The sequence below is a fragment of the Hypanus sabinus genome, chromosome 9 (genome assembly GCF_030144855.1).
Source record: "Hypanus sabinus isolate sHypSab1 chromosome 9, sHypSab1.hap1, whole genome shotgun sequence".
Lineage (NCBI taxonomy): Eukaryota > Metazoa > Chordata > Chondrichthyes > Myliobatiformes > Dasyatidae > Hypanus > Hypanus sabinus.
In genome coordinates this window covers 6,752,318-6,779,602 of record NC_082714.1, presented here as the reverse complement: position 1 = coordinate 6,779,602, position 27,285 = coordinate 6,752,318, and the positions used below count along the sequence as shown (strand labels likewise).

At 42.3% G+C, this 27,285-nt stretch overlaps 1 protein-coding gene across 1 annotated transcript; it reads right to left on the bottom strand.

Moving 5' to 3' along the window:
* On the bottom strand, positions 1 to 25,644 carry kdelr2b (KDEL endoplasmic reticulum protein retention receptor 2b). Its single transcript, XM_059978983.1, has 5 exons — positions 25,416 to 25,644; positions 8,058 to 8,158; positions 5,494 to 5,652; positions 1,782 to 2,034; positions 1 to 959 (listed from the first exon to the last, which is right to left on the bottom strand). The coding sequence occupies exons 1-5, from the start codon at positions 25,504 to 25,506 to the stop codon at positions 925 to 927; spliced, it is 639 nt and encodes a 212-aa protein (XP_059834966.1). The 5' UTR covers positions 25,507 to 25,644; the 3' UTR covers positions 1 to 924.
* Positions 25,645 to 27,285: the final 1,641 nt, after the last annotated feature.

Sequence of the window (27,285 nt, the reverse complement as noted above, 5' to 3'; positions counted from 1 at the left end):
TTTTTTTTCCATAAAATGTTTATTGGGCAGTATCACAAGATATCATGCAACAGCTCAGTGTGTAAAAAAAACTACAAGGTAAACCTCTCAATGTTTCAAAAATAATAAGAGTGGTAGTCGAGGTCAGCGATTCTATCAATTTGTTCAACAAAATAAAAAACCCAGGATCAAACTCAAAGCCTCATGGTCCCTTGAATACTTAAAACGTTATATTGTCCAAACCACTTTCCAATCAGTAATATGCACATCTAATGTAGTCAGGTTTTGATCATCTTTATTCAGGTTCTATGTTCACATGTGAACATGTGCATTCTATCTGGAGGTGGGTTAACCACTGATAGAATAAAGGAAATCTCACCAACAGCCTTTAAGACAAATAGTGTTTTTGTTTTGAATGGTTGGTAGAAGTGAAAGATGGCAGCTGGGAATAGAATCAACAACTTTCAAAAAGAATTTGGCAAATTCAAATAAATACAGTAAGTGGTTGGAAAAATAAAATCACAGACCAGTTTTGTCCATCAGATACTGCATTACAAGTAAATTAACGTGGTCAGCCATGTTCAAATTTCTTCCAAACAATTTGCACTTAATCCTCGTAAACAGCTCAGGCAGAAACACATGATGCATTTCCAATCCAAGCCTCCAAGATTGTTTTAAACCACAATGAGTAATTCAGCTTTTCAGCATAGATTTTTGTAGAAAATATATTTTTACATTGTAATAAAAAAAGGCAAAGATGCATAAAACAGAAAACTGAAGTCTGTGGTCCATTATACGACAGATCAGCTGCAGACATTAACTTCAAATACTACTCAGTTATTGCCTCTGCTCTCTGTTTTAGGCATCTTACGCTCTTGATTTTTGTGGTAATGCTTCCTTTGTGTGGAGACGACCAACAACAGAAGTTCTGATGATCTTTGGCACTTAAGCTGGTAAACTCAGCTTCTTTCCTTTCAGAACTAAAGGAAAACAGAGAAAGAAAAAGTCATTATAATGACTAAGGTTTATTGTTCAGAGTCACAGAACACAGCACAGAAAGTCCCTTCAACACATCTAGTCTGTGAAGTATAATTCTGACTAGACTGATCGACCTGTGTCTAGACCACAACCCCCCCCCCCCCATAACCCACCTATCCATGCACTTATCCAAACTTCTCTTAATGTTGCAATAAAACGTACATCCACCACTTCTGCTGGCAGATCATTCCATACTCTCACCACCCTCTGAGTGAAGTTCCCTTCAGGTTCCCCTTCACCTATGATCTTTAGGTGTAGTCTCACCCAACCTCAGTGGAAAAAGCCTGCTTGAATTTATCCTATCTTACCCCTCAATCTTCTCTCATTCTCTTACATTCTAGAGAGTACTAGCTTAAAAGCTACCTTGCCTCAAATAATCCCCAAGCCCACAATGTGAATTTGTTCATGTGCCTAGTTAAACGTTTCTTCAATGCCCCTAACATATCTGCTTCTACCACCAGTCCTGGCAGCACACTCCCTGCACTCACCACTGTGTAAAAACAAAACTTACCCCTGACATCATCCCTATACTTGCTGAGCTCCTGCAGCATTTCGTGTGTGAACATGGAACAGTGCAGGCCCTCCGGCCCACAGTATTGTGCCAAACATTTAACCTATACCAAGATCAATCAAACCCACATAGCCCTCCATTTTTCTTCATCTGTGTGTCAATCTAAGAACATCTTCATACTCCTAATGTATCTGCCTCCACCATCACCCCAACACCTTGCTCCCAGCTAGCGGGGAGAAAAAGCAGTTCTCACCTTTTGTAACATACAAATAGAAGAAGTCGCAGTAGAGGATGGTTTGAACCACGCCTGCCACAATAGCAATGAGGTCAAAGAAGCCCTCAAAGTAATAGCGCCAGATCCAGTTGATTAGGTACAGGGCACGATACATGCCAAGGAAGAAGAGGTAATGGGTCGTGATGGTTTCTGCTTCACCAGTCTTGCTGATCATGAAGAGCTGGGGCAGGATGGCAACTGATTCCAGATAGATTGAGAAGGTCCACAGAATCTGCAAGAGAAAGCTTTGATCAGACCTCCTTCAGGCTAAATCAGTTTGAAATAAATGATTTTGAACCGCTTTGGTTTAGTTAAATTTCACACTTCAATCCTAAGAATAAAGAACACAGGACCAATTCAGTCTAATTTATTTACATCCCATTCTGCAATAGATGACAACCCCACAAGTTTTTCCAATGTGTCTGCACACAAACCTCTCCCCAAATCTCCAAAAGTAGTGAATATAGCCTAGTCCATCACAAGAAAAACATCCTCACCATTGAGTGCATCTAGAAGGACAAAGTAAATATTATCAGATTACATATATCACCACATACAACCGTGAGATTCACAGTTCTGCAGGCATAATCAGCAAATCTATAGAATAGTAACTATGACAGGATCAATGAAAGATAAGCCAGAGTGCAGAAGACAACAAACTGTAAATGCAAATAAATAACCAGAACATGAAATAACAAGATAAAGAAGCCTTAAAGTGAGATCACTGATTGTGGGAGCACTTCAAGGGCTGGGCAAGTGAATATAGTAATCCCTTTTGTCCAAGAGCCTGATTGTGGAGTTGCAACTGTTCTTGAACCTGGTGGTGGGAGTCCTGGAGCTTTGGTACCTTCTACATAATGGCAGAGTGAGAAAGGAGCAGGCCTGGGTGGTGAGGATCTCTGATGATTAACACTGCTTTCCTATGATAGGGTTTCCTATAGATGCGGTCAATGATTGGGAGAACTTTACCTGTGATGTACTGAGCCAAATCCACTATCTTTTGTAGGATTTTTCATTCAAAGGCATTATTATTTTCATACCAGGCCATGATACAGCCAACACAAGTAAGCAGCATCCACAAAGGATCCTCACCATCCAGGCCATGCTCTTCTCATTGCTTCCATCGGGAAGGAAGTACAGGGGCCTCAGGACTCACACCACTAGGTTTGGGAACAGTTATTACCCCTACAACCACCAAGGTCCTGAAACAGCGTGGATAACTGCATTCACTGCAACACTGAACACAAATATGGAATCACTTTCAAGGGCTCTACAACTCGAGCCCTCAAGTAATATTTTTATTAATTTTTTGTATTTGCAGAGTTTCTTTTGCACATTGGTTGCTTGTCAGCCTGTGTGGTTTTTCTCATTGAATCCACTGTATGTTTTAGTTCTGTGAATGCCTGCAAGAATATGAATCTCAGGGTAGTATATGATGACATATATGTAGTATGATAATAACTTTAATTTGAACTTTGAAATGAAAGTGTATATGATAGTCACCATCCCAAGCAGGGTCATAGGCTCACTTTCCCAAATGTATCTGAGTGGTTGAGGGGTGGGTTTGTGCTGGGATTTGTGGATGTTGTGGCAACGGTTATGATAATATCCAGGCAAGGATAATTTAGACCGCAGTCAGCCCAGGTAATTAACCTGGTAACTCTTGACAGTACAAAACTCCGTACGCTGTCTTCAATCACTTTTACCCCAACAATCAAATGAAGTCACAGTTTGCAAAGTTTCAGTAAAGCCTGCAGATTATTTGTTTCCTAGGGAACCATAGTTAGCTTTAAGTGGAGAGGCCATTGTGTGAGTGGCCCAGTGTTAAGAGTGGAGAGTTGAGGCTTTAACTCTTTGAGGCTTTTGCAAGGAGGGGTGTAGCTGTAGGTAGATTTTTTTAAATTATTATTTATTCTTATTGCACATTTAGAGCAGTACGTATGCCAGGCAGGATAGTGCAAGGCTGCTCTTGTGGGATGTGGAAGACGGGGAAACCTCCAATGTCCCTGATGACTACACCTGCAAGAACTGCACCCAGCTGCAGCTTTTAACAGACCATGTTAGGGAGCTGGAGCTGGAAACTCTGGATTATTCAGGAGGCTGAGGAGTTGAGATACAAGACAGACAGGGAAGTACTTGCACCCAAATAGCCAAACAATCAATTCCTCTTAAAAAAAAGGGGGGGGGTAATTCTTTATTCAAATTTTATAGCAGTTAGAATACATTTGGCGACAGTGGACAGAGTAACACATGCAAAATGCAGGCCAGGCAGCATCTATGGAAAAAAGCACAGTCGATGTTTCAAGTTGAAACCGTTTGGCAAGGCTGGAGATAACAAAGCTGAGGAGTAGATTTGAAAGGCGTGGGAGGGAGAGAGAAGAACTAGGCAATAGGTGAAACAGAGGGGGAGGGATGAAACAAAGAGCTAGGAAGTTGATTGGTGAAAGAGACAGAAGGCCATGGAAGAAAGACACAAAAAGGGTGGGGGGGGAGGGGGAAGAGGAGCACCAGAGGAAGACTATGGGCGGGCAAGGAAAAATAACATGAGAGGGGGAAAAAGTGATGGGAAATGGTGGGGGGAGGGGGGAAGCATTACTGTTAAGTTTGAGAAATTGATGTTCTTGCCATCAGGTTGGAGGCTATCCAAATGGAATACAAGGCGCTGTTCCTCCAACCTAAGCGTGGCCTTATCCCGAAGTGGAATTAAAATGGGTGGCCACTGGGAGATCCCGCTTGTTCTGGCGAAGCAGTCTCCCAATCTACATCAGGCTCATGATACACAAGAGGCCACACTGGGAGCACTGAACACAATATATGACCCCAACAGACTCACAGATGAAGTGACACTTCACCTGTGAGTGAATACATACTTCTAGTGGTTAAACAAAGTATAATGCTAAAGCAACACACACAATGCTGGTGGAACACAGCAGGCCAGGCAGCATCTATAAGGAGAAACACTTTTGACGTTTCGGGCCGAGACCCTTCATCAGGACTAACTCTAATTCTAAAGCATCTTTGTTCTTTCATTAAGTGGCTAGTATTTTGTCATTGTTTGTTTTTATGGCAGTATTGAGTAAGTGTTTTCTAATTGGCTTATTATCTATGGAAGTTCCTTATCTTTCGGGTGTAAAAGTAGCCACTTTATGCTAGGCACCATCTTTGGCTCCTCTCTCCAAGTAGTAAGGCTCCCTATCACTGTTCAGTTTCTGATCCCCTTTTTTCTATTAACTCTTAATAAAACAATCACGAAGTTTTATGCCTCGCTCCTGACTTCTGAAAGAACCTTGGACTTAAACAACAGAATCCAACGTATGTTAACTCCTTCATTCCTGGGATCATTCCTCCTCTGAACACTAATACAGGAAATCTTTCTGAGCCACCTCCCATGCTGAGCAGAGATATATCACAGCTAAGCAACTTAATCAAATTTAATTGGGAAGTTAACAAAAGCATCTTCAGAAACAGTTTTTCAAGATCATATGAGTTTAAGTTTAGGACCAGCTTCTTTCCATCCCTCAGATTTCTGAACGGTCCATGGGCACTCCCTCACCATTTGCTCTCGTACCTATTTTTATAAAAGTCTTATTGTAACTTACAGTAATTTTTAATAAATTGCACTGTACTGCTGCTGCAAAACAACAAATTTTAATGACAGAGTGAAATTAAACATGATTCTGAAATAATTTACCTCCATTGGAGAGAAGTCATGATTGACCAGGAAGGACAAACCACCGACAGGGACAACCAGAAATTCCACCCGGAACGTATCATGGTTTCCATCATATGTAGCCTTGAATTTGAAGTAGATCAAATACACTGTGGCAAATGAACAAGCAATGTAGACGACCTGTGAAAACAAAGTCATTATGGCTCAGCAGAGCAATAAATACCTGCGAGGACAAGCAAGACATGTTCATAAGAGCTTACCTGCACACACAAACTCTTAAAAATAACTCTAGAAATATAATATAGGCACGAATGTTAGAAAAAAATTTAATATAACCACCCTTGAAGCAATTGGCTTGGTTCTTTAATGGGAAGGGAGGGCCCAAGGTATGTAAGGTAAAGAGGAAAGCCTTTTTTTCTCTTTGCAGTTTGTGAACCCACTAGAAAGGCTGCATTTCATGGACATCCTTAGAAGACATTGTGAAAGTGGTGGAACAGCAAATCTTCTTTGAACGACTGCAGTCCTGCTTCCACTGTTGGGTAAAGTTCTAGATCTGGACCCAAAAACATTGAAGAAACAGCAGTGTTTCCATGTAACAATAGTGTCTGAATGGGTGGCAAAGGTTAAGGTGGGCAAAGCACTGATCGCTTGACTGTCGCGCACTACAAAGTGCTAGAGCAACTCAGCATGTCAGGCAACATCTACACAGGGGAATAGGCACGTGGAGGAGCTTCGGAGGAAAATGGCACCTAACGACAACTCCTTAGCTTGCATCTTCGGAAACAGTTCTATTTCTATTTTTTTTCCCCCTTTCAGGGTTCTTTTGAAGACCCTGACCTTGGTTCTTTGCGGAAATGGGACCCGTTCTCAGGGTCTCACGACTGGCCACTATTTGACATGCCAAGGACACGGCCTAGAAGACCAGCACACCTTCAGGGTTCTGGGATTTCGTGCCTCTGAAGGCGGGCGGACTTGAGGTCAGTGTTGCCGCAGAAAACTAGTGTGTCATGGGATACGGAAAATTGATAGCAGTGAGCTGGCTGCGTGCCCAGAGACCCCCAGTTCTTTGGGCACAGAACTTGGAAGGAGAGGCGTAACAGACTTTTAACATTGTAAATCAGTGAGTTGTTTGTTATGTCTCCCCTCTCGCTGTGGAATGGGGACACCTCTTTCCCTTATTAGGGAATGGTCGATATATCGAATACCAGGCGACTACCTCGAGTAGTCTTTGGGGTACTGCAAATCTGTGTCTTTACTGATAACTTGCTGCACACTTCTACACTCAGTGGTGGGTGCTGTTGCTTTCGGGGGGGGGAGAGAGGGGGGGTTGCTTTGTTGCTGCTTGTGTGAGGGAAGGGGGGAGCTACGAGGGGCTTTGGGGTTATAACATTTAATTGTCATTCATTCTTTGGGGCACTCCTCTGTTTTCATGGATGCTTGCAAAGAAAAAGAATTTCAGGATGTATATTGTATACATTTCGCTGACATTAAATGTACCTCTTGAAGCAGTTGACTGTTCATTTCCCTCTATCAGAGGTTTCCACCCTTTTTTAACCTACCATGAACCAAGTCGTCCGTGGACTCCAGGATGGAAACCCCAGCTCTATATAGATACTGCCTGACCCACTGAAGTACATGTCTACTCGGAAATATTGTTTCTGCACACTAGTTTTTATTTTATATGCATTGAAGAATAAGGCAAAATCTGTTTTATTTTAAAAGTGAATCAATTCTTCACAAGCCTCATCACCCAGTTTAAAAATCTAACAACCAAATGCTATTGCACACAAGATACTTAAAATGGGTCTTACACTTGTGAACCCCTAGCACCCTCCACAACGTCTAAATGACCTCTGACATCTCCCCCCATACTTTCCTCCAATCACCTTAAAATTATGCCCCTTCATTAGCCACTTCCACCTTGGGAAATAGTCTCTGGCTGTCCACTCGATCAATGCCTCTTACAATCTTACACACTTCAATCTACTCTCATCCTCCTTTGCTCTAAATAGAAAAACCCCAGCTTGATCAACCTATCCTCATAAGACATGCTCTCTAATCCAGGTGGCAACCTGGTAAATGTCTTCTGCACCCTCTAAAGCTCCAACATCCTTCATATAATGAGATGAGCAGTATTCAAGTATTCAACACAATATTCCAAGTGTGGTCTAAACAGAGTTTTATGGAGCTATAATATTACCTCACGGCTCTTCAGCTCAATTTCCTGGTTAATGAAAGCTAACATACCATGTGCCTTCATAATCCACCTTTCAACTTACACAGCAACTTTGAGGGAACTTTGTGCAGCCATGTTTGAGCTAAGACTGAAGAGTGCTGGTGGCAAGTGAAACCCAAATGGGCCAATGAGTGGTATGCTGGTGAACAAATGTCACTTTGTTCACACCTGCCACTGAGTGACAGTAGGCATATTGGGCAATAAATAGTTGTATTGACTTTATCCTATAATTTTTGATAGGGAGTGTCAGAGCAACTTTTCCACATTGTGACTGCACAAGAGAGGTACTTCATAAAAGGTCTCTGTGCTACCACACCAGAAAATTCTTCAGCCACAATCTTAAATTTACCTTCATGAACGTGTTGTAGAAAGAGATGAAAACCGTGAACAGATCCAGGTATCGAGTGACAAAGACCAAGGCAAACAGAATTTGACTCTTCCCAGAGATTCCTAAGAGAGAGAAGACAACAACTTTAAACAGGACACTCCAAAAATATCCAAATGGCATTACAAGTTTTACTTAAATAATTAACTTAACACACACAATGTTGTTGACCATTATTTAAATGGCAAGATAAAAGATTAGTCACATGTACAACAAAACAGTGAAAGGTGCCGAGGCAGCCCGCAGGTGTTGCCATGCTTCCGGTATCTGCAACTACCCTGCACACCTTTGGAATTTGGGAGGAAACTGGAGTACTCTGAGGGAACCAAAGCAGTCATGGGGGAGAGCACGCAAACTCTTTACAAACAGTGGAAACTGAACCTGAATTGCTGAGACTTTGGTGTTACACAAGCTGCTACACTACTGTGCCACCCTTTAATGACGTAACATTATGGTATCATTACTGTATCATTCTTAATGGTGACTGTCATTAAGAGTCACCATTGAGTTGACAGGCTTGTTAGCTAATCTAGTCACAACTGCTTATATGAAAAGCAAGACCATGGCGATTGCTAGATAAAAACCAAGATCCATTTAACGTAGTTGTAAAAGTACAATGTACCAGGAGAACCCTTTAGAATTTTGTCTATTCTGCAAAAATGACCTAAAATATGATCAGATCTTACACAAGACCTAAAAGTAAATAAAGAGAACCTAATTAAAACACAATAACATTATACTTGTTCATTTGTTTACTGAAAAAAATGATCCAATATTACAAGTATTTATTGGAAAAAAATGTGAAACTCCAGTATTATCAGTTCATTTAAAGGGGAATTTAGAGTTAGACATTTCAATCAATGGGATGACAATCGGGTGTGAGTGTGGGAGGCCCTGCCCTATTTAAAGAACATAAACCTGGGTCTTCACGATCAAAGTCTGATATTTAAAGGTTTTTGGAAGAGTACCTGGCCTCGATCAAAGGAGATTTCTGAGGACCTCAAAAAAAAAGTTGATGCTCACCAGGCTGGAAAAGGACACAAAATCATCTCTAAAGAGCTTGTACATAATCAGGCAGATGGCGTACAAATAGAGGAAATTCAGCACCGTTGTTACTTTCCCCCAGGAGTGGTCAACCAACAAAAATCATTCCAAGAATAAGACATGTAATATCCCAGGAGGTCACTCAGAACCTCAGGGTAACATCTAAGGAGCTACAGGCCTCTCTTGCATTGGCTAATGACAGTGTTCATGAGTCTACCACTAGGCAAACACTGAACAACAATGGTGTTAGTGGCAGGATTGCAAGGAGAAACCCACTACTCTCCAAAACGAACGGTGCTGCCAGTCTAAAGTTTACTAAAGACCACATGGATAAACCAGAAGGCTACTGGAAAAATCTTCTGTGGACAGATGGGTCCACAGGGTGGTGAAAGTGTGGAATGAGGTGTCAGAACAGGTGGTGAATTTGATTTCATTTTCAACATTTAAGAGAAGTTGGGACAGGTACCATGGACGGGATGGGTACAGAGGGCTACGGACCCGGTGCAGGTCAATGAGATCAAGCAGTTTAAATGGTTCGACAGAGACTAAAAGGGCCGAAGGGCCTGATCTGTTCTACAGTATTTTATAACTTTATCCAGAAATTTGTTGTAACTGCATCAGAAAGGACAATACATTTTTAAGAACTTTTTGGTTTAAATAATAAGTGTTATGTTCAGCAAAAAGCAAACACTGCATTCCAGCACAAGAACCTCATCCCATCTGTGAAACATGGTGGCAGTGTCGTGGCTTGGGCCTGCTTTTCTGCATCAGTTTGCCATCATTGGCGGAACTATGAATTCTAAATTGTACCTGCAAATTCTACAGGAAAATGTCAGGGTATCCGCTCATGAATTGAAGCTCAAGAGAAGTGGGTCAGGCAGCAAGACAACTACCCTAACCACACTAGTCAGTCTACCAAAGAATGATTAAACAGAAGAAATTTCATGTTTTGGAATGGCTGAGTCAAAAGGCCTGACCTTAACTCTATAGAAATGTTGTGGAATTTCCATGGGATTATGAAAATCCAATCCTCCAGTTTTTGTTTCTGCAATATACTGCAATGTTAATAACCGTGCTCTGCTCTACATCTGTTGAAACTTCATAGTACCTTGCACTGCACCAATCTGTGGAAACATACAACACATACAGGTGGCCCCCGTTTTTCGAATGTTCACTTTACGACAGTTCGCTGTTATGAAAGACCTACATTAGTACCTGTTTTTGCTAACCAAAGAGGATTTTTGCTTTTACGAAAGGAAGACTCCCGCTTTATACGTGTGCTAACCCCGAGAAAGACTACAATGACCGTGAAGCCCTGTGTAGGCAGTTGTGTGCACATGCTTGTACATGTTGATTTTTTTTCTCCAAATCCATTTTGGCTCACTGTCTTCCTGATTCTGATAAGTGAAACTACACCGTACATACTATATTTCTACTTTATATAGGCTGTATATTTATCATATCATTCCTGCTTTTACTATATGTTAGTGTTATTTTAGGTTTTATATGTTATTTGGTTTGATTTAGTAGGTTTTTTTTGGGTCAGTGAACGCTCAAAAAAATTTCCCATATAAATTAATGGTAATTGCTTCTTCGTTTTACGACATCTCGGCTTACGAACGGTTTCATAAGACCGCTCTACCTTCAGATAGTGGGGGAAACCTGTACGCAAAAAGGAAAACAACAAATTAATCTGAAATAAATTCAAAATGCTGGACATCAAAGTAATTGCATCTCCAATTCCACAAGTGACCAGCTGTGTATTAGCACTAGTTTGTATTTATATCAGATTCCCAGAATTGCCATTTTATTTTGCTTTCGGATTAATTGAAAAGCAGAGTTGACATTTTCTCTAGAAAAGACAGCACCAGAAGGTTTTGCAGACCCAGGCCACTTCTTCCAGTTTGTCCACAAACAGCTTATTCTTTTCTCACATCTCTTTTCTTTTGAAGGTGGCTGGGGTCCTGTCGGAGTTTGTGACCTACAGCTCAAACACGAGCAGACTGGCATGCGGCTCGATGTTTTGATATCTCCAGGTGCAGCCTGGAAGAAATGCCTCTTCAGGGTGTGGCCCCGTGGACGACTTGTTTCCTCGCCGATGTCGCTGACTGAAACCTCAAGGCAAAAGCGCATGCTGCCAGCTGTCACTGTGGGGGAGAAGCGGGCTCTGTGATGTTTCTTGTGTAAGTAGTGGGGGTGAGGGTCGATGCTTCTGCGTGGGCAGGGGAAGGAAGGTCTTTGGAGTTCTGATGTTTCTGTGAGTTATTCTTTTTGTTTTGTGGATTCTGAAAAGATTAAGAATTTCAGTTGTAAACTGTATACATTCTCTGAAGTTAATTTGAACAGAGAGCAATCCATTTTTATGCTGGTCATGAGGTTCCACTAAAGGAGCTGTTCCCAATCTGGGGTCCACGAAGCCCTTGCTTAATGGTATTGGACCATGGCATAAGGTTGGGAATCCTTGCACTAAAGCCACAGTGGACGATCACACAAACCTGCCTAAACAGTCGGTTGAAATATCACTGACCTGACCTGCCAAGCTTAATAAGATCAGCAGTAGACCATCTCTGTACAACTAGCTGACAAACCATACACTTCATTTAACTAGAAGTGAATTGGTGCCAATGCAGATGAAACACATGCACACACAAAATCCTACTGATTGCAAATCGTTCCAAAGGTATGCTTGCATTCAGGGAAGAACAAAGATGACCGGTTTGGGCAGACACCACATGGAAACACAAGTCAATCTACTGCTCAGGGTACAAGACACCAAAGATAAAATGAAAATGTTACAGATTAGTTTCAACACAACACACAATGGAAAACTTACCAGGATAAATAGTTTGAGAGAAGCAGAGCATTTTAACAGTGAATGACTTTTCACACTCTAGTATGGTTCTAAAAATCGCTACTGAAGCAAGTGCACTGCATATCAACAAGCTGAAAAGCAAGACCTGGCATTATTGGCATGGTGTTGCTCAGCAACCTGACAACTTGCAATTTCAATTCACTGTTTTAGTGCCTCAGACTCAGTTGGCAGGTTAAAAGTGATACTGAAAGTTGAAGTGGGTATCGAAAGATCAGTGCAAAACATCAACATGCCATCCATGATTCTCACCCTCAAAAAAACTAAATGAAAGGATATATACAAAAAGAAAATTTACAAGGATGTTGCTGGGTTGAGTTATAAGACTGAATAGGTTAGACTTGAGTTATAAGATTGAATAGGCTAGAACTTTATTCCCTAGAGCACGAGGGGGGATTTGATAGAGGTATACAAAATTATGAGTATAGTTAGGGTAAATGCAAGGCTTTTCCTGTGAGGTTAGGTGGGACTACAACCAAAGGTCATGGGGCAGGGGTGAAAAGGAACACGGGGAATTTCTTCAGAGGGTGTTGAGTGTGGAATGAACTGTCAGCACAAGTGGTGAATGTGATTTCAGTTTCAACATTTAAGAGAAGTTTGGACGGGATGTGTACAGAGGGCTACGATCCTGGTGCAGATTGATGAGACAAAGCAGTATAAATGGTTCGACAGAGACTGGATGGGCCAAAGGGCCTGATTCTGTCCTATAGTATTTTATAACTATCCAGTTCTTTGCTGTAAGCACAACAAAAAGGACAATGCATTTATAAGCCAGCAATCGTTACTGATGAGTCAATAACTTGAGTTTAAAATAGTACAAGTGTATGTAGAAAAATTGTGTTACTGGAATATGGACAAGGTATACAAAACCATGAGAGCTGGGGAGTGGGAAACCAAATGGAGACAAGGGCAGCTTTTCTAAATTATTTTACAAGAATATACATATTTAAAATGCTCCCCCAAAAGCAGTTAAGTTTAAAATCTCTCCACACACCCGATTATCCTAGTGCCACTTTTGCCTCCTTACATTCCCATTCTGCTACCCCATTCCAGACCGAGTGCCTTTGGATGTCTGATAAGTAAATCCTAAGCTCAACCTCTGGAAAATATGCAAAAGCAGGGGAAATGTAGCCAAGACGATCATTCGTATTGGTGACAAACAAGCTTTAAACAATCCTGATGAAAAGTCTCTACTCAAAACCTCGACTGCTTCTCCCCCTCCAGAGATGTGCCCGTCCTGCTGAGTTCCTCCAGCACTGTGTGCGTTTCTCTGGATTTCCAGCATCTGCAGAATCTCATGTTTAAAAAAAATATGCAAGCTTAAAATGAATCCAAGATTATTCAAGCTTTACCAGGTAGGCAAAAGATTCATCAACTTGTCTGAGAAGCAGTTAAGCAGCACCTGTTAACTAACTGGAAAATAAACATTCAAAAATTTTAATAAACCTATGAACACCCAGAATCTAAAACGTAAGAAACTCGTACTTTGCACAAAATGTCTAACTTTAGGAGGTATGAATGAGACATTGCAATGCCAAGATATTTGTCAGGCAATCACTACATAAATTAGATAGCTATTAACATCAGACATATGATGTACTCCAACAAATGTTACATACATTTTGATACTAGCTTGTTAAAAATAGCAGTGAAACGGACAGACTTACACACAAAAAAATTAAGAACTTGACTGCAGCCAAAATACAGTTGCAAGAAAAAGTTTGTGAACCCTTTGCAATTAATTATTTTTCTGCATTAATTACTCAAAATGTGGTCTGATCTTAATCCAAGTCACAATAACAGACAAACACCATCTGCCCAAACTAATAACACATTGTTTAACCACTCACAGTCCAGGCTGGAGATAGTATGTGAACCCTTGTATTTAATAACTGGCTGAACCTCCTTAAGCAGCAATAACTTACACCAAACGTCTCCTGCAGCTGCTGATCAGACTTGCACAATGGTGAAGAGGAATTTTAAATCACTCCAATATCGTAACTGTTTCAGTTCATCAATATTTCTTGCAGGAACAGCCCTCTTCAGGTCATACCACAATATTTTAATTGGGTTAAGGTCTGGACTCTAACTTGGCCATTTTAAAAAATGAATTTTCTTTTTTTTTTTAAAAAAAGCATTATGTTATTTACTCCCTTGTTTCAGATCACTGTCTTGTTGTATCATCTGACTTCTATTAAGCTTCAGGTGACGAACTACTATCCAGACATTCTCCTGTAGAATTCCTCAACGATTGCAAGCTCTCCAGGCCGAGAGCAGCAAGGCAGTCCCAGACAACGATGCTACCACCATGCTTCCCAATCGGAATGAGGTTTTGGTGTTGGTGTGCAGTGCCCTTTTCCATCCAAATACATTTCTGCCAAACAAAAAGTTCAACTTTAGTCTCACCTGCCCACAGAACACTGCTGCTCCCTGTGTGTTCTTTTACACCTTCTTCAGCATTGAATGTTGTGCAATAGGTGCAGGAGTAGGCCATTCGGTCCTGCTAGCCAGCACCGCCATTCACTGTGATCATGGCTGATCATACACAGTCAGTACCCCATTCTTGCCCTCTCCCCGTATCCCTTGACCCCGCTATCTAACTCTCTCTTGAATGCATCCAGAGACTTGGCCTCCACTGCCTTCTGGGGCAGAGCATTCCACATATCCACCACCCTCTGGGTGAAAAAGTTTTTCCGCATCTCTGTTCTAAATGGCCTACCCCTTATTCTTAAAACTGTGGCCTCTAGTTCTGGACTCACCCATCAGCAGGAACATGCTTCCTGCCCCCAGTGTGTCCAATCCCTTAATAATCTTATATGTTTCAATCAGATCCCCTCTCATCCTTCTAAATTCCAGTGTATACAAGCCCAGTCGCTCCAATCTTTCAACATATGACAGTCCCGCCATTCCGGGAATTAACCTTGTGAACCTACGCTGCACTCCCTCAATAGCAAGGATGTCCTTCCTCAAATTTGGAGACCAAAACTGCACACAATACTCCAGGTGGGATCTCACCAGGGCCCTGTACAGCTGCAGAAGGACCTCTTTACTCCTACACTCTATTCCTCTTGTTATAAAGGCCAGCATGCCATTAAGTTTTCTTCACTGCCTGCTGTACCTGCATGCTTGCTTTCATTGACTGATGTACAAGAACACCTAGATCTCATTGTACTTCCCCTTTTCCTAACTTGACTCCATTTAGATAGTAATCTGCCTTCCTGTTCTTGCCACCAAAGTAGATAACCTCACAGTTATCCACATTAAACTGCATCTGCCATACATTTGCCCACTCACCCAACCTGTCCAAGTCACCCTGCATTCTCATAACATCCTCCTGACATTTCACACTGCCACCCAGCTTTGTGTCATCGGCAAATTTGCTAATGTTACTTTTAATCCCTTCATCTAAATCATTAATGTATATTGTAAACATCTGCGGTCCCAGCACCGAACCTTGTGGTACCCCACTGGTCACAGCCTGCCATTCCGAAAGGGACCCGTTAATCGCTACTCTTTGTTTCCTGTCAGCCAGCCAATTTTCAATCCATGTCAGTACTCTGCCCCCAATACCATGGGCCCTAATTTTGCCCACTAATCTCCTATGTGGGACTTTACCAAAAGCTTCCTGGAAGTCCAGGTACACTACATCCACTGGCTCTCCCTTGTCCATTTTCATAGTTACATCCTCAAAGAACTCCAGAAGATTAGTCAAGCATGATTTTCCCTTCATAAATCCATGCTGACTCGGACCGATCCTTCTACTGCTATCCAAATGTGTCGTAATTTCCTCTTTTATAATTGACTCCAGCATCTTTCCCACCACTGACGTCAGGCTAACCGGTCTATAGTTCCCTGTTTTCTCTCTCCCTCCTTTCTTGAAAAGTGGGACAACATTAGCCACCCTCCAATCAGCAGGAACTGTTCCTGAATCTATAGAACATTGGAAAATGATTACCAATGCATCCACAATTTCTAGAGCCACCTCTTTAAGTACCCTGGGATGCAGACCATCAGGTCCTGGGGACTTAACAGCCTTCAGACTCAACAGTCTATCCAACACTGTTTCTTGCCTAATATAAATTTCCTTCAGTTCATCCTTTACCCTGGTTCCTTTGGCCACTATTACATCTGGGAGATTGTTTGTGTTTTCCCTAGTGAAGACAGATCCAAAGTACCTGTTCAACTCGTCTGCCATTTCCTTGTTCCCCATAATAAATTCACCCGTTTCTGTCTTCAATGGCCCAATTTTGGTCTTATCTATTTTTTTGCTATTCACATACCTAAAGAAGCTTTTACTATCCTCCTTTACATCTTGGCTAGTTTACCTTCATACCTCATTTTTTTCTTGGCGTATTGCCTTTTTTGTTATCTTCTGTTGCTCTTTAAAAGCTTCCCAGTCCTCCGGCTTCCCGCTCATCTTTGCTATGTTATACTTCTTCTCTTTTATTTTTATACTGCCCTTTACTTCCCTCGTCAGCCACGGCCGCCCCTTACTCCCCTTAGGATCTTTCTTCCTCTTCGGAATGAACCGATCCTGCACCTTCTGCATTATTCCCAGAAATACCTGCCATTTTTGTTCCACTGTCTTCCCTGCTCGGGTATTGTTCCATTGAACTTTGGCCAGCTCCTCCCTCATAGCTCTATAGTTCCCTTTGTTCAACTGTAATACTGACACATCCGATTTTCCCTTCTCCTTCTCAAATTGTAGGTTAAAACATATCATATTATGGTCACTACCTCCTAATGGTTCCTTTACCTCGAGGTCCCTGATCAAATCTGGTTCATTGCACACTAAATCTAGAATTGCCTTCTCCCTGGTAGGCTCCAGTACAAGCTGTTCTAAGAATCCATCTCAGAAGCACTTGAGTTCTTTGCTGGACTCCTCGGGAGAGTAGCAACAGTACTGAATTTCCTCCACTTATAGATAATTTCTCTTACTGTGGACTGATGAACTCTCAGGTGTCTAGAAATGCTCTTGTAGTCTTTTCCAGCTTCATGCATCTCTGCAATTCTTCTTCTAAGATCCTCTGAAAGTAGTTCTGATGGAGGCATGGTGAACATAGAGTGTGATTGTTTAAATGGTTGTGTGTCATTAGTTCAGGCAAATTGTGTTTGTCTATTATTGTGACTTAATGAATATCAGACCACATTTTATGAGTAATTAATGCAGAAAATCAGGTAATTGCAAAGGATTCACAAACTTTCTTACAATTACGTTGGCTACAGTCATGACCTTGTGCCTTGGCTCTGATTGGGTCACCCATGCCAAAGATGTCAAAGCGTAGAGGCCAGACTAAGGGTGGTCACCGGTCCTGCAACTTCAGGGGTTCAGCTTAGGGCTAACAATCCTGACTGACAAAATAAAACTATTACTAAAACAGCAATGAATCCTTATACATCCGTGTAGTTGGCAAATTATTCAAATTCACTAATATACGATATAGACATTCATTAGAAAGGACAATGTAGCATGCATCTGTTAAGGGAAAGACATAGTTGGCAAATATGACTGAATTCTTTGAGGCGGTAACAAGGAGGGCTGAGGATAGTGTACTCAGATTTTTGACAAGATCCCATATAGCACAAATAAGATAGCAAGCACTGAAGAAAAGCTGCAACTACACAAGATCGTGTGGTGGAAATTCATGAAATTGTTGCTAGGATTGGAAAATTGTAGCTATAGAATGAAAGACTGGAAACACTGGGGGTTACTTCATCAGAACAAGGAAAGTTGTGGAAATATAAATGTTAAACACAAGAGTTTCTGAATTGGGTAGCATCTATGGAGGGAACAGAGTCAACGTTTGGGGTCAAGACTTCTCAGTTGAACAATTTCCAAATGAAGAGCTTTGACCCAACACACCTATTGGCACTTATGCTCTGTGATCCACTGAGTTCCTCCAGATGCTAGTATCTGCAGTTTCATTGTCATCATTTTCCCTTGGACATAGGGTCAAAACCCAAAGTTCAAAGTCCCATTGTGTCCAATGATGACAGAAAGACCTAAGGGGGATGGTTTTTAGAGTGGAAAAGGCATTGCACTGGAGCAGTTCCACCCTCTCGACCTCAGGTCTGGGTCAAGTGGTACAAACAAGCATCTCAAACAGGGGTCTTCCATGGTTGCAGTGGATAATCACTACATCTTCTGTACCTTGTCATGTCCTTCGCTTTCCACAGAACATTGCAGTACGATCTTCCTAGCCTTTGGATCTTACTGTAGATGGCCTAGACAGCCCTGTCCCCATCTCACTAGGGTACAAGGCTGCCAGCTACCCTCACCTGGTTTAGGCTGCCTGTTGAAATGGCTATACCAGGGTGCCAACAGCCACTTGGAACCGGTGTCCAGTGGGGAGTAAAGGTGAGTGAGCTACCTCGGAATGGACATGACAAGCCTCTTCACTAGTGGTGCTGCCCCACCTTAAATATGTCTGAAAGTACATATACTACCATATACAAAATTGAAATTAATATTCTTGTGGGCATACTCATAAAATCATTGATGAAAGAATGAATGGACTCAAGGGGTATGTATAGTTTTAAAATAATTTGTAGAATGACTATAGGGAGATGTGCTCAAAAAGCTTCACAAAGACAGTACGGGAAAAGGAAATCAATAAAAGAGCAGTGGAAATAAACCTGCCTGGTTGTGTACTTGAAGAGCCACAACCTGCAGAGCAATGGGTCCAGTGCTTGAAAATGAAAATCCCTTGAAGAGCTCTTCCAATGGGTGTGGGGACAATATACCGATGTTTTAGATTCAGAATCTTCACTGCCAACAGCCAATGCAGGAAGAGATTTCCACCTCTCAACATACTGGCTTCACTGTAAAACATGGCAGTCAGAGCCCAACTGTGTAGGTCACGTCTGGTAATAAAGAAAAGTAAGTGCCTGGTCCTGGTGGGTTTAGACTGACGTGTTTGGAGACCCAAGCAGATCTCTAAAGAGCTTACCAAAGACAGCTCCATTTTGCCCAGCTCCCAAAAATTCCAAACTGAACTGCCTACAGGTCTAAGTATCTTCAGCACTGTGTAATCTGAGCGTTCAGGTTCAGGGATTACAAGATCTGTTATTCTTTGATTTAACACTCTGCAAGGTATGTTAAAGATTTAAAAGCTAATAAATTAAACTATGGTTTATACAGATTTCATGGCATCCTAATGTGTGGCTGCACCAACGATGCAGAACTTCCAGTCTATGGGAAGACCCCCATTCAGCCATTCTGCATCAAGTTCCCGACTGACAGGTTCCTTGAAAAGCATAGAGCCCTCTCACTTTAAGAGCCATCCTTAAAAATACTATGACAGCTGATCCTGTCATACAGCCAAATTACCAGCTGTCAAAACATCACAGACTAATGCCTGTATCCTTTAACATTCAAACATAAAGTATTCAACTTTTTCAAGTGGCAAGTTTAATTTTAAAGTACTGCAAAATACTTAAATACATTTTTTATCTATTAAAAGGTGAATACAATTAGCTGGAACTTTCCCATCACTGCCATACAGAGTGATTTACCATTGCAACTTCTGTTACAGGAAGTTGGCACACTGCCACAGTATTCCAGAAAGAGCCCAAGTATGCAATCAGAATATACGTGGCAAAGATCTCCCAGGAAGATCAGATTTCCACACTTCAGAAGTGCTCTGAATAATGAATCTGACTGAGTCTCTTCTGCAAAGGTGTATGCCCCCATTGAGTCAACAACGCAAAAACTGAAAAGATGCGACCACAGCAGGCGATGGAAGCACAGGGAGGCAGACACAGCACAAAGGCATTAACTGCACCCAATCACCAAGCTGCACACAGATTCTTGTATATTTCAGGAGGTTATTCAATTAGCTTCTCAGCCATGAGATTAGGAAAGTGAAATATAATGCAAGCTGACAAGCTAATGTCATATCACCCACAAAATGAGCTAAATTTATGACAAGTTAATATAACATCACCCTCAAAATGAGCCAACTCATGACAAGTTAATATCACATCCCCAAAACAAGCTAAATTCATGACAATTTAATGTCACATCACCCTCAAAACAAGCTAAATTCAGGAGACATTTTGTCAACACAGGAAACCACTCATTGTAGAAAAGTGCAAATGTCGAAATACACCAGAGAATCATCAACCTCCACGACCATCTTAACCAACTCAGCCAAGGCTGGCGGCCCAGAGGAGGAAGGTTGGGCATGGGGCTAGCCCATAAACACCTAGCACAACAGAAGCTCCAAGGACCTCATCCCTGGGAGAGGAAGATAGGACACACCTGGGTACAGGCTGAAAAACTGGCCCAGGATAGAGGACTCTGGCAAGCTGCTGTCGTCAGCCAGTAGGGGTTTTGGGTTTAAGTGACCACTTTAAACAGATGATGACCAATCTCTCCAATTAAAGAACTGTCACATTATTAACACTAAAGAAACCATTCACAAAGCACATTTCACTACGCAATGTTATTACAAGGTATTTCAGAATCATTGAGGTGCTATTGGAATGTAAGAAAAATGTAACAGCCAATCCAGGTCTACAAGAGAAATAATGGTACAATGGAAGAATCTGTTGCATTGAATGAAGTTAACTGACACATGAGAACTTAACTCTGAAATAACCACAGAACTGATTCACTCTGCAGGGGTTCCCAACTTTTTTTTAAGCCTTGGACCAATACTATTATGCAAGGAGCCTGTGGATCCTAGGTTAGGACCCCCTATGTAACTCATTCCAAGAGTGCCATATCCAATAGCACATCATTCCCTCAGTTCTATGCTTCACTATCGGTCTAGACAATATGCACTGGTCTATGAAGTGAGATGGATTATCTTGGTCACTAACAGGCAAGATGGTGAACCTGAACCATTTAACCAACTATAATCCTCCTGCAAGCCAGACCATTCTTGAGGGCCATGCTTTATTTACTTATTTAGAGATACAGTGAGGAACAGGCCCTTCAGGCCCAATGAGCCACACCACCCAGCAACCCACCGATTTAACCCCAGCCTAATCACAGGACAATTTGCAATGGTTACAATTTACAAGGTTAATTTATAATTAACCTACTAACTGGTACTACCCTACTAACTAGGTCTTTGGTCTGTGGGAGGAAATTGGAACACTTGTAGGAAACCTATGCACTCACTGGAAGGATGAATAAATTTCTTACAGGACGCCAAAATTAAACTTTGAACTCCAACGCCCCAAGCTAATTGTTGCACTAATGTGGCAACCCATTATATTGTGACCTATTACTTTTAATATTCTTTCAATGGCATATCACATCACCGACACATTTTAATGATGCACTCTCCCTAACCAGGACAGAGTTTTCCAGAACTACAATAAACTGTTAAAAAATTTCAAGTGACTTAACCTATTCTCTGGACCCACAGATCTCTGTTTGAAACACCTACCAGAAGAGTTCACCTTCTCACATCAGACATTAATTTGGAGCTAAAGCATGTTTGTGTGTAGGAGTGGAGTGGGAGCAAGGGAAGGAATTTCCCCCACAAGTGATGTTGCACAGCCACATTAAGTCAACATTGTGCACCACACCTTGTAGACCTGGGTGGAATCACTTAGGCTTCCTTGCAAAGGGCCTCATCATCAAAAACTTCAGTGTACGTAGCAGGAAGCTGCTCCACCTGTTTTTCCCAACATTGACTCTAATAAAGAAGTCTATCAAATGAAGTTTCCTCTGTTTACATTACACCAGATGGCTTGGAAACAACAGATACATGATAATTCTTGTAGAGCTAAAAGATTTTGCAATAATGGGGAGAAAGTACAATTCTAGCCACTTAACATAGTACAGACAATTTGTGTGTGTGTATGCACGCGCTGTATGTGAGCTACAACACTGGCAACTTTAAACTGGGGCAGAGAAAGATGGTGGTCTCTGAGGGACAAAGATATCAAATGACCGAATTTTAGGAAACCCTTGAGGAAATCAGTAACTTAGGACTCACAATCTCAAACAATGTAATTCCAAAGCTGAAAATACCCCTTGGTTAAAAGCAAGCACCTTTTATTGTAGCTGAGGAATGAATAAATATACATTTGGTAATGGAGGGTCAAGATTAACACCTATGAGGAGTTTTGATCCCAATGCCAATTGGGCGGCATGGCGGGGTAGCAGTTAGCGCACAGCGATCACTAACCTGGGTTCAATTTCTGCTGACACAAGTAGATTGCACAACCTCCCTGTGACTGTATGGGTTTCCTCCCACATCCCAAAGGTGTACAGATTAGGGTTAGTAAGCTGCAGGCATGCTATGTTGGTGCTGGAAGTGCGATGAAACTTGCAGGTGTCCCCAGCATGATACTCACACTGTATTGGTTGTTGACATAAAACAACACATTTCACTGTGTTTTGATGGACGTGTGACAGATAATACAATTAATTTTTATCCTTTGTGAATCTGAACTATAATTGTGATATTTAAGAAAAGACAATTGCTCTAAGTTTTTTAGTCCCAAATTCAGGATAGGCTGTGACAGGGTTGAAAGATATTTGAAGAAATTCCTCCCATGCAAGAAAGTTGTTCAAAGAACACACCCGGAAGAATTTAACCTGATGGCTAGCTATACCCTGCATAATGTTGGGTAAAGCAGTCAGCTGCACAGAAAGTACTTTACACGTTTACAGGAGCAGCAAGTACACTGGTGTGTGGCATCTGTTCATCTTGAAGGATAGCACAGGTAGATGATGATAGCATTGTGTGTAAAATCTGAGCAGCTAAGTTTTAAGCAGCACTGTAGAACTACAATGAAATGAAAATGACTGACTCAACTTTTCACATGCTTTACATTACAAATGGGATCATTTTACAGTTGAGGTATTGCTTTCACCAAACATTTTCCTATTGACACTTTAATATACAGTGAAAACATTGATAAAAACTCCACCTTCAAGGAGAAACAGGAAACCACCTCTTCACGCAGTAGCTATTAAGATTTTATAGCATCATTCTTAAGTAAATGCTGGAGGTCACTGATAAAGTGCTGGCAGTACTTTCAAACTGCAGTACAGCTCATCACAGGTGCGCTTATGGCAGAGTTCACATAACCTAATACGGAGAGGTAACCTGGGGGATAACCATCTGCTTGGCCGAAAGCTTTATACAACAGTTGGTAGCTGAAATAAAAGTGAAAGTAACATAACAGTTCATGTCAATGACTTTTCACCAGAATCGTCTCGTCACACAAGCTGCATGATTGGCTGTGTATTTCCAGCAGTTGTTATACCTTTCCATGTGTTGTGAACAAACCAGATACACTGTACTTAATTTAGGGATGAAAGTTGGTTAGCCTTCACAGACCACACCAAGGCTTTCTCAAGTACATAAAATCAGTGGGGAAAACAAGCTAAAGACAGCCTAACAGGCAAATATTTGCTACGAGGGAAGGCTAACACTAGAAAAAAAATCAGAGTTTAGAGGTTAAACGTAGAAGCTATTTTCAAGTTTTTGCAACACACCCAACCACTACAACTAACTTCTTTCATTGTCACTTTCAAGAATTAGACTGTTATTTCTGTTGTGACTGAAATCTTAATCAGTCACTATCACAGGTAAATCACTTCAAATGCTTATTTAAGTTACATGTCCAAAAACAAAAGGCACTGCCACTACAAAACTACACATGTACACACACCAAGCTTATACCTTTGATAATCTTTGACTAAGGGATCTTAAATATCAATTTATCTAACTTCCAGTAAATTCACTCCTCCCCTTCTGATTCCCCTTTCAGCTGCCCATTGCCTCCCTCCTCCTTCCCCTTCTCCCATGGTGCATTGTCCTATCAGGATTCCCCTTCAGCCCTTTACCTTTTCCACCTGTCACCTCCCAGCTTCTCACATCATTCCCTCTCCCAATCCATCCCTTCCTGGTTTCACCCTTCACCTGCCAGTTGTACTCCTTCCCTTCTCCCCACCCCCCACCAACTTCTGGCTTCTACCACCCTCTTCTTTCCCAGTGCGGATGAAGGGTCTCAGCCCAAAACATTGACTGCTGCCTGGCCTTCTGAGTTCCTTTGACAAACAACCTTTTGTCAATAGCAAAGTCCAAATACAGGAGATAAGAGACAAGAAAGAAAGGTATATAATGTAAGCACAGTTAATTCAGAGAAAAGTATTTTCTTTATCAATGAGAGATTGTACAAGAAACAGTATTCTGTGATTCATGTGATTGAATGAATACATTGTGAATTGGTGATCAGACATTTGGTCAATTTACCAAATCCCCCCCATTACTGAAGACTTTTGCTACAAATAACCCCACAAATCATTATGCTAATGGACAAGGCTGCTTCTGAATAAGCAGCTTACTGCATTGACAGTTACAAATCCAACTCCAATAGTACTTGGAGAGGCCCAACCAAGCTCTTCACAAGGGAAAAGGGAAGACACTCAAGGGCAAACCCTCAAAATACACTTAGGTAAGTTTTTCAATATCTGGATTTGGGGACTACAATAGCTTCCGTTTGTACATGGACAATTCATCAGAATTTTTACTGGACTGTTCCCCATTTTAACTTGGAAGGACAGAAGTGCAACGAGCAGCAAGGTTTGACTGAATTTGCGGGAGCGCTCAAACACTTAAAATACATTGTGCATCTTTTTTAATATATAAATTTCAGCAAAGTGAATTTTACTGAGTGCAACTTACACGCATGCGTTCAAGAAACGGTGGCGAAACAAAGGGCAAACAAAGCTGTTGCATTTTCCTCACAATATCGGAACCAACAGATTGTTAAACCAAACACCTAAAGTTAACTAACATTCTCATTCGAAGCGCATCCTTTGCAGAGAAGACAACTCCCTGACCATACCTAAAGCGTCTGCCACGTCAGAGCAATACCATCAAACCAAACTGACGGCTCCACAATGGCATGGGGGGACGGGACCCGAGGAATACACTGAAGTGCAGTTAGAAAGTCATGATTCAATAAAATAAAAGCCTTTCGAACGATCAATTATCATTAGTTATTCGCTATTTGAGCTTCAAATGCTCTACGAATTGGACGGAAGCATCCTTTAGGACATCCATGGTTATTCTCTTGCTAACTTGCAAGGAACATGAAACTCTTATTTAACGTGATCGTTGCAAAGTGAAATCCAACCGTGATGTCAGCAGGGGTTAGAGAGAGATGGTGTGAGTGACCGCAGGTCTGGTCAGGGAGCAGGGTCCAAAAGGTCAGCGCAGACCACGGACGGGACAGCGACCAGATGCGGCCAACACCTGGAGACAGACATTAAGCGGTGGAAGGGAGGACCCGGGGGCACCGCAAAGGCAACCGGGCCTACCGTGGGCCGCCGTCCACTCCCCGGGATTTTCTACATGAAAACCCCACGAAGGTAAGCCCTCTGCAGCTTCGGCGCTGCTACCGCCCCCTTCCCCGTTACCCGCCGAGCTCACCGGCGCACGATCGGGTCTTCCATATCTTCAGCAGCAGGATGATGATGGCCACCAAGTGCGAGAAGTCGCCGGTCAGCCGAAAGATGTTCATGGCGGCCGAGCGTCTGAGCGAGAGGCAGGAGAGAGGGAATGAGAGAAAGCAAAGCGGTGACCGTCAGTCAGCCAAACCTCGGGCGCTCCTCCCCGGCAAAATGGCGGCGGCAGCGACGTGGCCCGGGGACGTGGCCAACGGCCGGGAGGCCACGCCCCCTCCAGGGCCGCGCCGCGCACCATGGGATTGCGGGCAACGTCATCCCTGCCGCCTTGGAAGCCGCACCTACACAAGCCGGATCCCGGACCAAAAGAAAGCCACGCCCACCTAACCCTAGAATCCGCGCCCATTGACCGCGAGGGGACACGCAGACCCGGACCCGAGCGAATCCGGAACCGGCCGGGGCGCGCAGCACCCCATGACGTCATCCCCGCCCGCTCGGCCCTTAGCCCCGCCCACTGCTACTCTTAAAGGGCCAGTATGATGTTTCGCCCCATATTACGGTAATGTCTTTTCCAAAACTCCACAAAGTTATCCGTTTTCGGAGGTGCACAACTAACAGGAATGGTCCTTCTAATAAATAAAAATAAACACTAGAAATACCTAAACAAAGAGATTCTGCAAAGCAACACACACAAAATGCTGGAGGAATTCAGCAGGTCGGGCAGTAACTTGAATAAACAGTCAACGTTTCGGGTCGAAACCCTTTGGGACTAGAAACACCCATTAGATTAGGAGGTATCTTTGAAGAGGAAACCAGGCAAAACCGTTGCGCATCATTAAACATTTCAGAACGGTGAAACACCTTTGTGGGAATTTACACGACACGGTCTGTTGATTTCAGAATCTCAGCATTTGCAGTTTTTTTAAAATTAGAAGCAGGACTGCACACCTCTCTATGTGTCAACGGTACGGAGATGAAGATGGCTGAGAGTTTCAAATTCCGAGCTCTAAATATTACCGCGATCCAAACACATGTATTCAATGGATAAGAAAGCTCAGCAATTGTCTTTACTTCCTCAGAAGGCTAAAGAGATTCAGTGTGTCTCCGATTACTCTGATCGGACGCATCGGGTACAGTAACGACTGCACCCAAGACCGCAAGAAATTGCAGAGTTGTGAACCTCCCCTACATTGACTCTGATTACACCTCCGCTGCCTCAGGAACAAAACCTCTCCACAATGTTGTGCCAAGCTTTTAAGACCAATCTAACCCTTCCCTCCCACATAACTTCCATTTTTCTTTCATACGTGTGCCTATCTAAGATTGTCTTCAATGCCCCTAATGTATCTGCCTCTACCACCATCCCTGGCAGGGTGTTCCACACACCCACCTCTCTCTGATACCCTCCCTATACTTTCCTCCAATCACCTTCAATTTATGCCCACTTGTAATAGCCATTTCCACCTGGGGAAAAGGCCACTCTACCTATGCCTCTATCTTGTATTCCTTTATCAAGTCACCTCTCATCTTCCTCCAGTCCAAAGAGAAAAGCCCTTGCTCTTCATTCTCTAATCCAGGCTGCATCCTGGTAACTGTCCTCTGCACCCTCTGTAAAGCTTCCACCCCCTTCCTTTAATGAGACGGCCAGAACTGAACACAATACTCCAAGGGTGGCCTGACCAGGGTTTTATAGAGCGTCAACATTACCTCATGGTTCTTGAACTCATTCCCCCGACTAATGAAGGCCAGCACACCAACCACCCTATTAAAACATTGTGCGGCAACTTTGAGGAATCTATGGATTGGAACTCCAAAGTCCCTCTGATCCTCCACGATGCAAAGAATGCAGTCATAGACGATCCAAACTGGACCCACAACACCTCCTCATTAGTCTA